Genomic DNA, 17076 nt, shown 5'->3' with positions numbered 1-17076 from the left:
AGAAACTTGATGAAAATTTTACTTTTCCAGAGGAATTAAAGAGGGATGAGAAATGATGCGCACATTGAGAATGGGGAAGTCTTTAGCATGGGGAAGAAAAATTGAAAAAAAAAAGTCAGATTTTTTTCTAGAATCCTGCCTTTAAATGTAGCTTCTGCCTCTGCCAGAGGTCCTGGAGCTCCTGCAGTGTGGAGCCACCCAGAGCACAAAGCTCTGATGCCTTTCACCAAGCTGCAAGGATGGGGCTTGCACAGGAGGCACACGCAAAGGGAAATCACTGCTGGCAACGAGACATCCCTGGGCCTTTGCTCTGTGCCCCAGGACTCTGGAAACACCCAGGGACGGTACTGGCGCTCGCACCATGCAGGACGAGCTCCAGCCCTGGGGAGGATGCTAAGAAACAACTAACAAGGACAGAGCCAATGAGCAATAAACCCTGTGGAGCTCCACTCCCAAAAGGTAGCGCACAGCCCATGAGGTGTGGGGAAGTCCTCTTGGCAGCGAGATCTGAGTCATAAAGAAAGTGAAGTGGAGGGAGAAGGCAGGGTGACAAGTGCAGGGCTGAAATGGGGAAGCATGATGTGGCAGAGATGACCCCCGCCGAGGGATGTTAATGCCGTGGATGGGGCTGCAGCAACTGTTCCCAGGCTCAGAGTTCAAGACCATTTCCTAGGGTAATTTGTTACTCCTGATCGTGAGGAGAGAGCAGGAAATATCTGCAGTGTGATACGTGCTGGGAAGAGGATGAGTCTTTTGTAGCAGGGTAAGGATGCTGTGCAACATGAGCACACGTGTGTGCAAGGGGCAGGCAGGCAGAGCACATCTCCCCTTTCCCTTTGGGTGTGCAGTGCGCTCCTTCCCCAGCTGCATGACTAACCCGCTCCTCTTCCTTCTGCAAAGGCAGCCCAACGATGCCGAGCATATTCTCCTACCAGAGCGCCGAAGTCGACTGGTGTGAAGGCAACTTTGAGCACTCGACGGTCATTGCAGAGTACTACAACACCGTGAGTGCAGGCGTGTCCAAGGGGCAGGCGGGGGCGTGAAGGGGAACGGCTACGGGCACCCAGGAGATCTAGCTGGGAGATGAGACAGGACAGCCTTTTTTCCTCTCCTGCTGCTTGCTCCTCTGAATGTACCTGTGTTGGAGGGTGTTTCTGCAGGGAACATTTTCTGAGCTTCAGGTAAATCACGGGGCTTTCGTTGTGTACTACAGGCAGCTGCCCACCAAGCGGGCTGGGGCTGGGGATCCTTTGGGCACGCGTGGGGCTGAGTTCCCACTGAACAGTCTGGCATTGCTCCTTAGCCCAGATTTGTGAGATCCTGTTATACCAGTCCTGCAGCTCTCCTGCCAACTGGGGTAAATCCCACACAGGGCTCATATATTCCAGTTAAATATACAGGAGTGGCAAAACGAGAGACAGTGCTTGCATGAACCGTGTCGGGCAGGTTGGGAATCCGGAACTCCAGGCAGAGAAAAGCTGATGAGTGAGCCAGTTTCACCTCCTGTGATCCCCTTTGTAATCCAAGCTCCATCCAGCACCAGTCCCTCGAACACAGCCCCCTGGCTTAAGGGTGGCTGGATGCGCCCGCATTTGTCTGAAAAGGACTCAGTAGATAACTGCTGTCCACAAGCGTGTCCCTCTACCTTAGTACAATTATGGGCTGGCAGGGGTGTGAGGCATGTGGATTTACAACCTTCCAAAGGCCTTGTTTACAACCTTTAGCAGTTACTGTCTAATGCTAGAACTTCTTGTTTCTTGTGGAAATATCTTTTTCTTTTTTTCTCTCTCTCTCTTTTTTTTTTTTTTTTTTTTAAAAGCATTTCCTGCTTTTAATAAATTGCCTATAGTAATGATAATTCCTACACCTGAATCCCTCAGCTCCTGAGCTCTAATTGCCCTGCTGGGGTCTCAGAGGAGGGATGCTCACATTGTGTCTAGTCCCTGCTCTTTGAGACAGTTAAAAATAAAGATCTGCCGGTCCAGACCAAATCCTGCTCCCCTCCAGCATCCAGCTGAATGTGTTGTGCTGATACCTGTTCACTGGCACTTCATCCCTGCTGGATGGGTGCAGAGCTGCAGAGTGGGGGGTGGGGGGGCAGAAATCACTGCAGCATGTCAAATGTAGCCGGAAATGCCAAATGCCTCTGAGTTTTGGAGTCTTGGTGGCAACATTAGAGAGGGGCTGATTTCTGCAGGAAGTCTGAAAGTGAGACTTTTGAAATCAGAATTCATGCTGGGAGATATATTTGCCTAAGCTCCAAGTTTAGTACACAGGCAGCATTTTTCAAATGTGTCTTTGGAGCTGAGACCTCATTTTCACAAGGATCATGATTTACATCCAGCCTGTCCAAGTGGCTCAGAATCGTTAACACACCAAGAAGCATCTCAGGAGCTCACCAAAAGCACTCACGTGTTTGACTTCCCTGCAGCATACTGCTGGTCACCAGTCGGCGTGTCCAGATGCATAACTATTTTCTTGGGACTCAAAGTCCTTGAATTCCCATAAAACATTAACTCTGGGTTGCTCTGTGACAAAGGCTTCTAAATTGTGAGCTGCTCCTGAGAACCTTATCCCGGTGCCTAGTTCTGGACTGAGGTCCCTACTAGCTGCAGCCATCCTCTGTGCCTCCACACTATACCGGCATGGAGCCACAGGCTTGTCGGGATGAATTTCCATGTGCCAATACTCAGACACAGCTTCCCTCCAGGACAGGAAAACTTGTCCAACACACTTCTCTGCACAGGTGCAAAATAGAGCAATGATAAGCCATAGAGCGATGAGGGCAGAGCAAACCCTGCAGGATTTTTTCTGGTATTAAACTAGCCCTTGTTCCTCCCTGATCCTTCTCCCCAGCTGAGAAAGGGCTTCTTGTGTCCCTGTGCTGATCTCCTTCTTGCCAGCTTCACTTTTACCATCCCAAGGAGCTCAGCCAAGTGCCTGTGCAGTGGAGGATACCACTCCTGCAGTTTCTGGCTTAAGATTGTGATTCCTGTTTAGGGAAGCAGCAGAGATTGAGATGTGCCTTGCACCAGGGCTGGTGTGTGGTCTTCTCTCCAAGCAAAGGGAGAAAAAAAGAGCAACCCTTCACAAAAGTGCTGCTGTCTGAGCATCTGACAGCATCCCCCAAAGCTACACCATGCTCAGGGCCAGACCTGGTAACCAAAAGCAGGAAGGATAATCACCAAATGGGCATCACCCCTCAGTCCATGTACACTGGCTGGCATTGCCTGGCTCTCAGCCTTGCAGCAGCACTGGGGGAGCCCCCTCTGTGCTTCAGGCTCCCTCACACAGCCAGGCTCCTTGCAACGTGCCCTAACGAGGGGACTACAGAAATCAGACCAGGCTGAGATCTTCTGCAGGCCCTGCCAGCTGGCAGCATGCTGCAGACCCAGCATGGGCTCAGGACACTGTCTCAGATGCGATCCCAACTGCCCTGGTCTCTCTCCCTTCTCTCCTCCATTCATTTGGTACCCACGTTCAGATTGCTTCCTCCCTGCGGCAGGCTTTATGGGCCTTATCTCCCTGCTCTGCCTGGAGACAATTATCTCAATATCGACTTCAGCATCGGCTTGCCAGAGTTTTAGACGAGCTGGGAATCCAGCCAGCTCCTACCCAAGGCTCCTGCACCACTAAACCAACGGGGCTTCCTAATGGAGCATCCTCTGCAATGTCTTCTTCCCAATGCTGCCTGGGGCTCAAGTCGGGTAGCTTTGTGCCAGCAGTAGCAATGTGCTGCTGAGAATTGCTCTGTGCCAGCTGCACTCTCTCTCAGCCCTGCTTGGATTGGATGCTTTTCATTAGAAATAAGCACTGGGGGTATGAACAGAGAATGTAAACAATATCATTAAGTCCCTAATAATTAATACTTTGTGGCTCATGGTCATACTGCAGTTCAGCAACACAGTGCCAACTATTTATAGTGAATCAGTGACCCAGAAATTTATTGTCTTCTGGCTGTTTGTAGGAGAAAAGTATTGTGCTCCATGAGGGTCATCAGTCAGGGACCTGTCATTCTACCCTCCTTTCTTTCCTGAAATGACTGATGAGGATGCTGGTAACAACTTCTAGATCCTCAGCAGTTTCTGGCAAAGCAGCAGGAGCTCTGACACTGCTGCATATCCAGAGCTCCCGGACACTTCATCAATCAATGCAGATAAACCCGACTGCAGGTGCAAATTACCCAGATACGCCCAGAGAAGCACTCACTTTCAAGTGTGTCAGAGCTGTGCTGTATGCCCTGGCTCTCTGCATGGTCCTGTGGCGGCGTGGACACCTCCCGTGCTCGCCTGCCCAGCAGCTCCTGTGCAGAAGGGCAGCTCCTTGCCCCCCACGCTGCACGCTGTTCCTGCCCCAAAGCACTGGCGTGACACTGCAATGGCAGGGCAGACAGCCTCAGCTTTGCCACGCAGGGCTGGCTATTAGGAACTTGCTATACAGGTCTGGATAGCCTCTGAGATACTAGCTTCTGTCTTTGGCCCCATGGGCTTTTCTGTTAGCTAAAGCTGGTTTGTTGGCCTTTAAAAGTATGAGTGCGCTCCAATGAGGCTTTTAGAAATACCCTTTCACTGCAGAAAACCACAGGATCAGAGAAGCATGGAATGGTTTGGGTTGGAAGGGACCTGGAAGCCCACCCCATCCCACCCCTGCTATGGGCACAACCCCTCCAGCAGCCCAGGCTGCCCCCAGCCCCATCCACTGCACCCACAGCTCCTCGGGGCATCCTGCACCAGGGAGGGCCTCACTGCCCTCAGGGGGAAGACTTTCTTACTTCCATCTCATCTAAATCTCCCCTCTTTTCATTTCAGGCCACCCCCCCCCCCCCCCCGCCTTGTCCTATCCCTACACCCCCCTGACACAGAGTCCCTCCCCATCGCTCCTGCAGCCCCTTCAGGCACTGGAAGGCAGCTGTGAGTTCCCCCCAGAGCCTTCTCTCTCTGAACGCCCCCAGTTCCCAGCCCGTATTTGTAGCAGAGCTGCTCCTGCCTCTGGGTGTTATTGAGGTCCTCCTCTGGACCCAGGCTGCTATTGCCCCCTTGCCATGCTCACAGGGCACGTAGAGCTCTGCAAACCAGCTCCTGCTGTCCCAGTCCAGATCAGAGGCTCGTTCTCACCCTGCTGTGGATGGAAAAGCAGACAGGTTCTCTGCAGGTCTCTCCCTTCCCTTTTAAGGCTGCACAATGTGCATCACACAGACTTTGGGGCCTTTCCCATGATCCTGTTAATGCACCAGGATTAGACCCATGTCACTGATCCCAGTCTTGCTTTGCTCCTAGTGAAAGAAGCAAATGCCAGCATAGGCTTGGCTCAGGCACCTGGAACAATAACTCACACTCATTAGGAAGTGGGACACGGCTGTGCACTCACACAGTCGTTTTGCAGGGCTGAGTAGCTCTTGCATATCAGTTCATGCCTTGGCTCCGGCACCAATCTCTTGTCTCCCATCCAGGGCAGGTGGAGTGAACTGCTGCCTCCCGACCAGAGTGAGCCAGGTAGAAACAGAAGCTGTGCTGGGGTGCTAAGGGTGAGCAGAGAGTCTGGAAAAACTTCCCGGTGCTTGCACTGGGAGCAAATTCCTTCCAGACAGATTAGAGATGGAGCTTGCCACATCTTAAAGGGATGATAAAACACAGCATTTGCAAAATCAGGGCTAGGATTCGATGAGTGATAAAGACCCCATGTCACCCCCAAGCTGCGGTTTTCTAGCGGTTCTCCCCTAAGCTCTGAGCCTGGCTGCTCCATGAGGAATTACTGCAACCTCCACAGTTCTGCTGGCACAGTTCCCCTGGTTATCACTCCCTTCTGATATCTGATCTTGCGCTTCTCATACGGAGTTAATGAAGCGATAATGTTGCTATCATGTAATTAATGGCACTGTTGCAATGCCCACTGCAGCAGGGATTCAGACCTCCCTATATGCAATCTCAAATTCCTGCATTTCCTCACTTTGTTGTGCATGCTGGCACTTGCACTGTTGCCTCTTCTGCAAGCATTTGCTTTCTTTTTGCCATCCCCACTTGTTTTCCAAAAACATCTTTAACCATTTCACAGGGAAAAAAAAAAAAAAAAGTATTTGCAACACAGTTTTTACTTTAATATGCGGTTTGATTTCTTGATCATTTCCAAAATGTTTGACCTCAAGTGTGCAAGTGGGATCAGCACTTCGCATCTCATAGCTGGAAAAGACACAGGCCTGGATTTGGCTCTTAAGCACCTGTAGAAAACCAATACATTTGGCTTGAGAATTGCTATTAATAGGCACATCAACTCGTTTTGTGAAAACCACAGTGAAATTCAAGATTAATCTCTGTGTGTTAAAGGGAATAGAGGCCTTACATTAAGTGTGAAATGTGCTTCCCCCTGGAATATGAGAGGGTGTGTTTCATACGTATGACAACATCCCTGTGATTTGCAGCCCTCTTACCGTAAACTCAGATCCCACGGGACACCACAAGCCAAGCTTCAATTTTGCAATTTACCTGGAGCATGCCAGGGCTTCTGAGGGGTGATACTCCAGCTGTGGGGTCAGATTCCAGGCCTGGGGTCTGGGACAGCGTCTGGCTGGAAGATGAAAGGAAAAGGATTGGCAGGGCGAGATAAAAGTCATCCTGGTGGCTGGCCAAATGGTACCACGGCAGATGGCTCTGCCCTGCTCTTCCAAAGCCCCACAAAGCTGTCTGCAGGTAAAACGTGGTACCAGAGACCCAACCTTCCATGAGCAGTAAAGGTTTCCTCTGGGGAGCTCGAACTTCCCTGTGACATCCCCTTTACTGGGTTTGCACAATCAAGCGAAAGTGCCAAGCTAAGAACCCACAAAGGTAAGGGAACTTTCAAACTTCTTTCCCTCATTGCTGCAGGGTGGAGAGTGCCTGATCCAGCAAATGGGTCCAGGCTTTGGGCACTCCCTGCTCCTCCCCAGCTCCCACATTTTCCCCATCAGCGTTTGCTGTTCCCTGAAGCACTGGCACTGTCAGCAGCAGGCTGAGCCCCAGCACCATCCCCTCTGCCCCAGACAGACCAAAGCCTGTCAATGAAGCAGTTTTTCAGAGGTAGCAAACAGGGACGAATAATTCTGCTGCGTTCATTTGCAAAGTATGTTCAAAGGAGGTTTATGACTTCACGTAATTACTGGTGTCCGGAGTCCCTTCCCCTCCAGGCCACGTGGCTTTGCACCTGCAAAGAGGGTGGCACCCAGGTCCAGCTCCCACCTCTGATCTGCTGGTCCTGCGCCCACGCCTAGCACACGACGGTTCCCTGGCTGCGGCTGGCAGCGTGGCCCAGCGCCACGTGCCCACCAGCCCCTCGCAGTGGGGTGGCTGCTGGCCAAGGGGGGAAGCAGCCAGCTAGGGAGCTTCTGGCACACCCATGACACAGGAGATGGCTGCAAACAGAAGAGCCATGGCTTGAATACACTGGGCAGCCAAAGCTGAACCATCATCGGAAAGGGGCACAGCAGCTTCCCCTGGGCTTGCTGTCCTCAGAGGTACTTGCACAGAGGGCACAGCCCTCTGCATCCACCTGTCACAGCAATAGCTGCCCTTCCAGTTCCAGCCTTGCTTCTCGAGAAACACCTCTGCCCTACTCCTGTGCCAAGAGCAATACCTGCTTCTACGCGATGCTTTCCACGAGAGATCAGTATCCTCTTCTCATGGGGAGATATGGAGGCACAAGGTGGGATGGGACTTGCCCAAGATCATGCAATAAGCTCAATGTGTCTCTTGTTTTCCAGATCAGCAATGTAAGCTTCTTTGTCCTTTCGGCTGCCCTGCTCTACCTGAACCGGCAGTACTGCCAGCAGCGTGCTGTGCCGATGTACTTCGTCTCTGGTCTGCTCCTCTGTGTAGGTGAGTGCCAACATCATGAGATCAGGCAGGTGGACAGAGTACCTGACCATTTATCCATGATACCTTCAGCTTTGGAGACTGGTTTTTAGCGGCCAAAGCACAGGAACAAGCTGGGGTGGGAAACTGGACAGCCATTTCCATGTGAAGCCTGGCAGCTCATGGCTCCCACTAGCTGTGGGCACACAGCTTCCAGCCTGGTAAAATCCTGCAGTGCTCTGTGAACAGACTCATTCAAGCCTCCATCCATGCTGAGGTCCATGCTCTGCCCTTCAGGAATGGCGTGTCTTCAGGAATCGTCCCCAAGCACTTCCCAGGCCAGGCGGACTTCTGCTAGCACAGAGTTTTTCTGACACAAGCTGTCCTTGCTCCTTACAGGTGTCTTCTCCATGTACTTCCACATGACTCTGAGCTACGTGGGACAGCTCTTGGATGAGCTCTCCATCCTCTGGACGCTGGCTGTGGCATATTCCTTTTGGTACCCAAAGGTTTACTTCCCCAGGTGCATTAAGAGCAGGTATGACTCGTTGGGACACAGCTGCTGTCTTCATGAAGCTGTGCAGACTTTGCAGGAATGGTTTCAAAAGACAGAGATTTGGGCAAGCTGCTCCTTGCAGGTGGTGTGGCTGGAGTGGGCAAGCCTGGGGCTGGCTCTGTTAGGAACACGGGGATTGCTCCTGTTTGTGTAAATTTTTGGAGGGGAGCACAGAACCATCTGGGGACATGCAGGACCTGGGGGCTTTATACCAGCTAGGAAATGAATGTTCCTGAGCACTAACATTCAATTACCCACACTAACTAACTGTCACAGCATCCCCTGCCATCCACAGAGAGCTTTCCCTGACGGTAAATGGGGTTTCCTACAGGCCAAGCTGGTACAAGATAATACTCCATGGTTGCAGCAGGGCTGGCTGGGCTAGGGCAGCTCAGCAGGATGGATGGGGAGACCGGGCCAGCACAGATTGACAGAAAGAGGAGCTCAGCAGGGGTTTGCTAGGAGGATGCTCCCATCCTGGCAGGCTTGCTGGAGCCTTCTGAGCCAGCCCAGAAGCCTTGCAAAAGCCTGCTCCGAGTATGCTCCTCCCATGCCAGTGAGGAGGTCACCAGGAGTTCACTGTGGAGACATGGCTGGGGGAGCCAGGGAGAGGGAAAGGGACTTGGGAAGGGATTTGCATGTGAAAGCCCTCTCTGAGCCCCATTGTTGTTCAGTCAGCCCGAATCTGCATGTTTCCACTGCCGAAGCCCCACTTTGCAACCCTTCCCTGTGCAAAGCTCCATGCCTCTGCCTCCATGCCTGTCCCTGGCATCACCACAACAGGGCACAAGTCGCTTCCTGGGCTGCGTTCCCAGCTCTTCCCTGGACTAACCGGGGGACCTCTGGCAGAGCACTTTACTGATCATTTATGGAGAAAGAGGGAGCAGATACCCCAGCCTTCCTGCCAGGCCATGTGCAAACAGATTGGAGGTGCTGGAGAGTGGCTTCCTCTCTCAGGCAATGACCAGGACCTCTCCAATCCTTCACCTGCTGTACTGCACACCCTGGGGACACTGAAACTCACTCTCAACTCTGTCTACTCTGTCTACCCTTTAGGAAGCATTTCTTCTGGTTAAGTGGTGTCACCACTGTTGTCAGCACCTTGATGTCCTTCATCAAACCAGCCTTCAACGCCTATGCACTCAACTGCATCGCCTTCCACCTGCTGTACCTGACATGGTGTGAGCTGAAAAAGTAAGGAGGAGGTTGAGAGGTTCATCTGCAGGTCTGCTGCATGTTCCTAGCATGCTGCCACATGGCAGGGACTCTGCACAGCTCAGTGCACAACAGTGAGTGGGTTCTTCAGGCACATGTTGGACTATCAGCTCTACAAAGGATGAGGGCAGCCTGGGAGGGACCTGCAGCTTGTTCCCCTTTAGCCTGGGACTTGGGAACCAGTGTGGGGTTGGGGGGAACCCATCAGGATCCATGAAGAAAGGCAAAGGTGCATCAGCATCTCTGAGCATCATCCTCAACCACAGAAAGTCAGAAACCCTCTCTCCAAAGCCACACTTCTCCAGTTCTTGTGGTCTGATGAATAGTCTCCAGCAGAAACCCACTGAGTTCTGCACTGTTGCATTAGTACCTGCAGCAAGAACTTGCCAGCCCTCTTTCCTTCCAGCACTCACTTTCTCTCATTTTCCTTTCCTTCTCCCTCTGCTCTCACTGTGTCTTCCAGGTGCAATGACAAACGGGTTCACCGGATGGCTGCAGCCATGGTCGTGTGGTGGGCACTGGCCATCACCAGCTGGTTAAGTGACAGGTGGCTTTGCTGGCTCTGGCAGGCGATCAGCTTCCCCTACTTCCACAGCTTCTGGTAAGAGCTCCAGTGGAGAGGCAGGAAGCCTGGCTCAAGCATTTCAGGAGCTGAAGGGGCACAGAGGATGAGGAAGGGCAGGAGAGATATGATACTTGACTAAGAAGCAGCTGTATCTCTGCCCAGCCCTCTCCCCTTTCCTCTGTCACTATCAATGCTGCTCCTCACCCTGGCCTCAGCCCAAGGATTTGCTTTAATCACTGCTTAATATCCCTTACCTCCTCCACACCAGCCAAAAGGTGTTTTGCAAGTGAAATTGTTCCAAAACTGCTCTAGCTAAGCTTCTTGCTTTCAAAACACTGCATCTGCTCCCAGGTAGCAACGTCAAGTGCAATGTTCTTTACTTTAATATCCAAACTGAAAAACAGTTATTTGATTGAGCAAGATGTTTCAGCGCCTTACCAAGTGTTGCTGTAAGTGCCATGCCCAGTGTGCATTCTCAGATTCATTCTCACAGATCACTGGGATAAATGGGCTGGATACCCAGACTGAGCTAAGCTAGGCAAGGTGAAATGGGTGGTTTGGTCTGGAGTTTAAGTCCCATGTATCACACCATCCTCTCTGTGCAGGGAATTGCCCCAGCCCACAGAGCTCCTCTGGGATTTCCCCATAGGCACGAGCCCTGCAGGACCCGCATTCCCTGCATCTCTAATGTGCATAATGGGTCTGGGAACTTTGCTGGCCATTGCCATACCTCCTGGCTGTAGCCTCACAGTGACAGCACCAGCCATACACCATCACAAGGTGCATGAGGAGCAGGCAGAGTTACCCCATCCCACACATGTCTTTTGGGGTTTCTTGCCAGGCACGTGCTGATAGCTGTGTCCCTCCTCTACTGCTTCCCGCTGGTCATCTACTTTGACGTCAACTACGAGATGCCAACATTCAAACCAAAGCTGGGATATTGGCCGAGTGATTCCTGGCCTGTCGTGGTGCCTTACGTTGCCCTGGAGGAGCCCCACAAGCAGTGCTAGAGCCGGCTGCCTTCAGGCGTCCCACGGGCATGGGGTGCGTGATGTACACACATGCGTCTGCATGAGGAACACCTCGGCTGTGTGCCTGTTCCTCGGAAAAGGGCAAGGTGGCTAGTGGATGGGGCAGGGAGCAGCTGAGGCCTCGTGATGCTGGGCATGGAGGAGGGTGGGAGTCTTGGAAGTCTTGGAAGACTGCTCAGAGCAACTTCTGGGATCTCCTCCTCTGGCAGATACCCCTGAGAAGGGGAGGGAGACAGTGCTTCTTCTGTGTCTTCTGCATTAGTCAAGCCGTGGCACCCCTTGCTGACAAGGGCACAGCTGAGAAGACAGAAGCCAAACTGGTGACAGATGGGTTTGTTGGGGCTGCTCTAATTATTATTATTAATTTTATTTATTGATGGATGTGGTTTTGCTCAGGAGAGCTGTGCATTAAAGAAATGGACACTGACTTGCACTGAGTCCCTTCCTTTCCCCTGACTGCACCATATGCCCCTTTATCTGGCAGTCACTCAAGGCAGCTCATTCTGATCTGGAGAAATCCTCCTGAGTGACAGCCCAAGAGGCTCTGCTGGCCTCTTAAGATGCTCTACCCTAGGCTCTACCCCTTCTTCAGCCCCTCCAGCCCTTGTTCCTCCCCAACTATGACAGCTCCCACTGTGTAACTTGGACACTCCCCTGCTCACCAAAAATGCTGGCTGGTTGCAGAGGGTGAGGTGAGGAGCTAGAATATTAGATAAATGTGCCAGCACATTTGCAAGGACAGAGAGAAGATGTAAAGCCCCAGAGAAAGACCATTGCTCTGCCAAGGGTACAGAGCGATACTTTCCAGGTTCTCCACAGAACAAGATGGCAAAGAAGTTGCTCCTGTGGCTGTGGGATGTGCTCTTGCTCTCCGAGCCTTGCTGCATTACAGGGACAAGTTGAACCATGTCAGGGGCCTGGGTCCTTGCACAGTTGGTGGGGACTCTCTAGTGGGCACAAAGAGGCTGGCTGAGGTTGGCTCTCTGCAATACAGCCACAGCAAGGTAATGTCACTCTGGGGAACCACAGGCTTTTGGGGTAAAAGTAAAGCAAAAGCAGAAGTACGTTGGGCCTTGCCCCGAAGAAGATGGCGCTGCACAGCCCACTGCAACACAGGTTGCTCGGATGCCTCATGGGTCTGCAATGGTCCCCAGAGCCACTAGATGGCAAGTTTGGCCCATGAACCCCGGGCAATATTTCATTTTTCACCCTATGCAAGGGCTGAACCCCACAGGCCTGGTCCCCCTGCCATCCCTGTCCCCTGCGGTGGGCACAGCCACCAGCACAGCCACCACCAAGACACTGGGCCGGGGCACCCAGGGCCCGGCCTTTGTCTGCCCTCACCTCCCACTCCCTCGGTCAGCCTCTTTGTCTCTCCCGCCTGCTCTTGCCTCTCCCCCATCACCCTGTCTCCCTTTCACTCGCCCTCCCCGCTTCGCTCCCACTTCTCCCCCTGCCTCAGCCCTTTCCCCAGCCCATCACATTCTTCTGCAGCCTATTAATAACTTCTGGGCAATTGCACCGGGTCCCTGCTGGGCCCAGCCCCTCCGCTGCCGCAGTCCTGTGCAGCCACTGAGCGTGCCGGCAGCAAGTTCAAAAGTGCAGCGGGGCTTTCACAGCCCTGCTCCCCGTCAGGGGGTGGAGGAGGCCGCTCATGAAGAAAGGCCGCGTTGCCAGGGAGCCTGGCACAGGAAAAGGGGGTCACCTTTGCCTCCAAGGGGGACCAACAGAGATGGACGGGCGCCAGCAGCCTGGGGATGCTGAGAGCCACGCAGGGATGGAGGCTGAGGCACACGGGCAAGGAGGGCAAATTACCCCACCAGCAGAGTGGGTGAGATGCTCTGGGGAGAAACCCAGCGGCAAAATCCCCCCTCCCCGTGTGGTATGGTAATAAGGGAGGTGTCCCAGGCACGGCTGCCTCAAGAACAATGTTGCTGCAGTTGAGTGACTGTAACAGGCCCCGATGACAGCCGGGCCACGTTAAAAATGCCTATTCAAGCAGATCAAGACATTGAGAGGCCTCGTGGGGATCTGAAACCCTCAGGGATTTCTGGATGAAGCCAGAAGCTGAATCCCCAGCCCTGGGAACCTGGGAGGGGCGGGTGTGGAGGTGCAGGGGGAAGAGAGAGAGAGGAAAGAAAAGAAACCCACAAAACAGCTTTAGAAGGACTGCAGTGCCCAAGGCAGGGCCTCCTGCTCCAAGTGGGGCCACAGCCTGAGAGTGAAGCTGCCCTGACACCGGTATGTGACTGCGGTCCGCGCATGCCAGTGCTGCTCAGGGTTCTCTGAAGCTAGTCTCGCACCTCCAAAATGTCCCTGACCTGCAAGCGAACACCCTGCCCTTCCTGCCAGGGAGCTACAGCTCCCAGCTGCGAGTGCAGCTTGCACTGCAGAGCCGACAAACACCCCATAAAAATGAGTTGTGGTATTTCTGAGTGAAAAGGGGTCCCGCGGGAATGATCGGCATGATGGAGGAGTACGGCCGGGAGCCCTCAAAGGACTAAAGGCAACACTGGCCCCTTCTTGACCCCCCAAATCCCTGGGGAGCTCTGGGGGTGCCCCTGAGCCATGCCTTGCTGGATGCAAGCAGCCAGCACGCTCAGCAAAGCAAAGCAGGAAATTGGCAGGGCAGGAAGAGCTGCAAACCCACGCACTCAGGCTCTGAGTTAGGACTGGTCAAAATTAAACCCTTCCTCCCCTTATTTCTGCCAGATGAGCCTTAACCCGGATCATTTTCCTGCTTTGGTTTGCCATGTGGCTGCCTCAACCACAAGAAAAGAGGCAAGAAACGGAGCAGGAATGAGGAAGAGGACAGAGAGGCTGCTGCTTTCAACTCATTCCAGATTAAAGAGGTTGTGAAACAGCAGCATCAGTTGAGTCTATTTGGTGCAATTGCAACACAAATGAACTAATAATGTTGATAACACACCAGTCCTGCAGGATCAAGGATTAACATTTACCTGTTCTGCTGCACCAAATTGCCTCCTGCTGCTATAGATTTACACTGCAGGATTTGGCCTGCACACTGGAAACTTTTCAAGGCAGAGTGATTTATCTGTAAAGGACATTGCACATTCAGGGACCTACATAAATAATGCAAAATTATTTAATAATAACCTGGCCCCTGCTCTTCACAATGACAGGAGAAGAAATTGCTTCACTGGAGTGCCTCTTGTGCCATTTGCAAAAGATCTTTATTTGCTAACTGTCTCAAAGAGAAAGGAAAACAGTAGTTTTGAAACACGGAAAGGATGTCGCTAAGTTCTGGGATTTTATTGCAAGCCTGGCAATCTTTATGATTGACTTAAAGAACCCTTTTTCTGAAGTCATATTAAAATAACATTAACTCATCTTAAACTTTTTTTTTTCGGTTTTGATCTCCTAGGTCAGCAGTCAAAGTTTGAAAGCATGACTGCAAATGGCTGCGAAACTCAGGAAGGAAAGGGATAGGCTCTAAGAATTATTACCTCAAAAAGCCTTGTCCTTTCGATTCTAAGTGCTACTTTTGAGATTTGACTCATGATTTCCAACTCAGGGGCTGGCAATTCTGTCACGCCCACATCACAACTGCTAGGAAAAAAATGTCTAATTTTTTCACTGTTTTACCTATCCACTTTTTATATAAGACAAAACTAGCTGTAGGGCCATAATAAAATACCAGGATTTTCCATATTAGTGGTTATTCTGGACAGATGAAAGGTTGTGTCCTGATTAGGTGAAAGTCGTATTTCAATGAACATTTTGTACCTTTGTTTGCGGCAGTCAGGGTCTTGAGGTGCCCTGCCTATGCCTTTCTGTGTTAGCTCACACAGTGGCTGCACACATAATCAGGGCCAGTTTCAATCAGTGATCATAGAGGAGACGTGGGTAAATGTTGTTCCTTAGTAAGGAGAAGCATGGCTGTTACATGGTCAAATAAACCATTTGACAAAAATGATTTTTGATTAAAAGATTAAATGATCTTTTCAGCTATTTCTATAAAGCCTCATGATTTGGTTCCACTTAGAAACACATTTTTCACTGTTCTTTTCAGAAGAAAAGCAGTTCACATTTGTCTGATAAAGTGGTTTCACATAACTTCAATTCTCTAGTAACGGCTGCTATCAAAATACATAAAATGGAAGGATTAATTTTTCTGTGCCTTCATGTTATAGCTCAGAACATGGTGTCAGTTAGGGCCATTCTCCATTTTTTCTTGTTCACTTTCTATGAACATTCAGTCACTTGGGTTCCAATTCATCACCTCACTTAAGCATGTTTCTCTATAAATGTGTTTAAAACTAAAATAGAATCAGGTTGTTCTCTTGAAATGGTACACTTAGTTTCACTATCACGCATGTTTAACAAAAGGAAAAGATTTATCTCAAATTCTGAAGTATTTACCAAAAGCAACATCCAATTGTGCACCAGGTTATAAAATTCACAATCTGCATCTGATGCTGCATTGATTTAGACAGGCCTTCCATAAGAGACCAGATGTCTCAGTTCACTAAAATGCTTAAGCATATTTTTAATTTTAAGAATATGAATATTTCCATTGATATCAATGGCACTTGCTTACATTTAAGAATACGTTTTGCTGGGCTGAAGCCAGAAATAGTGCCAAGTAATGCCAATAAAGTGCAAACTGCAATATTTCTCTAAGTGCTTTCTGGGATCAATCTAAAAATGAATCAACGAAGAACTGTAATGTGAAAACGCAAAAAATTAATATATGTGAGATTTTGTTGTTTACTATCCTAATACTGCCAAGCACTAACATCCACCAGAATACTGCCAAGTGAAATCAAAACCAAATCTGTGAAATGGAACAAAAATGGCAACAAGTTGGATTTCTTATTCATCATGATTCATCCTATCAGACTTAAAGATTCACTAATGTAACACAATAACATTCGCCATCCTGACAGAAGATTACAGAAGAATACAGAGATTAAAGACAGGGTCTGACCCCATTTGAACCACCCTTAATGTGCACTAAGACTATTCAGCTTAGAGTATCTGTCCAGGCTGAAGTGGATGCTCGAAAGAAAGAACAGGATCTTCTCTGTAACATTTGGCACAGAGAAGAAGTGTGTTGAACAAGGGTAACATTTAATGATCAAAATATCATAAAAGGTCATTAAAAACACGATTTTGCTCTCTGGCTTATTGTGCCTTACCTTTCACAGGACTCTATGAATTGCCCTGTTATGAAAAACTGATGAAAATATCTAGACACCAAACACTTTAGTTATTTCTTTTTGTTCCCATAACTTTATTCATCATGAGCCCAACAGTACTGCTGTTGCCAGTGACCCATGTAGACCTGGGACATATCTCTTATTCCCCTATGATGGTATCATTATACAAACAGCTATATATCCATATGCAAATGATTGCTGTTTTCAAGCTGTTCACAAGCGACCTTATACACTGCCCATACGGTACAGTAATATGTTTTCCACATATGTCAGATGTTTCATGACACATTTCACGCATATATTTAAAATAGACTTCACAGCATATAAAAACGCACAGGCAGTGGAGGAAAATGGCCTACATCTGCAATGTTTACACAATGCATTTCAAAATTACATTAAATGTGTCCAAATTGATTGTATTCTTAATTTATCTAAAATATCGATAGCATATAAAATGTACATGTAATGGACTCACTCATAAACACGTATTACAATACTTTGCTCTGATGCCTGAGTAACAAATGGACAGAATTTGTTACAGCTCTGCCTTCACAGTGTAGCTACACAGACATTCCTCAATTTTCCCTGTGTTGGTTTAAAAAGTATTTGTTGCATGTCTATGTTGTTTCATATTCCAACCTGACTCTCTTGAAACCATGCTGGCTGGGCCTTTATGGAACAAAATCAAGCTTCAAGGCATTTGAGA

At 50.0% G+C, this 17076-nt stretch overlaps 1 protein-coding gene across 1 annotated transcript; it reads left to right on the top strand.

The window, feature by feature from the left end:
• Positions 1 to 911: 911 nt before the first annotated feature.
• On the top strand, positions 912 to 11594 carry ACER1 (alkaline ceramidase 1; the record flags this gene model as incomplete). The annotated part of the gene is made up of 6 exons (XM_084498600.1): positions 912 to 1004; positions 7730 to 7844; positions 8220 to 8358; positions 9433 to 9570; positions 10055 to 10192; positions 10998 to 11594. 6 exons carry the CDS (start codon positions 912 to 914, stop codon positions 11164 to 11166), a joined length of 792 nt encoding a protein of 263 aa, XP_084354726.1. The 3' UTR covers positions 11167 to 11594.
• Between the last annotated feature and the right edge of the window lie 5482 nt (positions 11595 to 17076).

This window comes from Aythya ferina (assembly GCF_964211825.1).
Source record: "Aythya ferina genome assembly, chromosome: 26".
NCBI lineage: Eukaryota > Metazoa > Chordata > Aves > Anseriformes > Anatidae > Aythya > Aythya ferina.
Note: the sequence above shows the minus strand (reverse complement) of the source record. Positions and strands in the feature narration are given on the sequence as shown.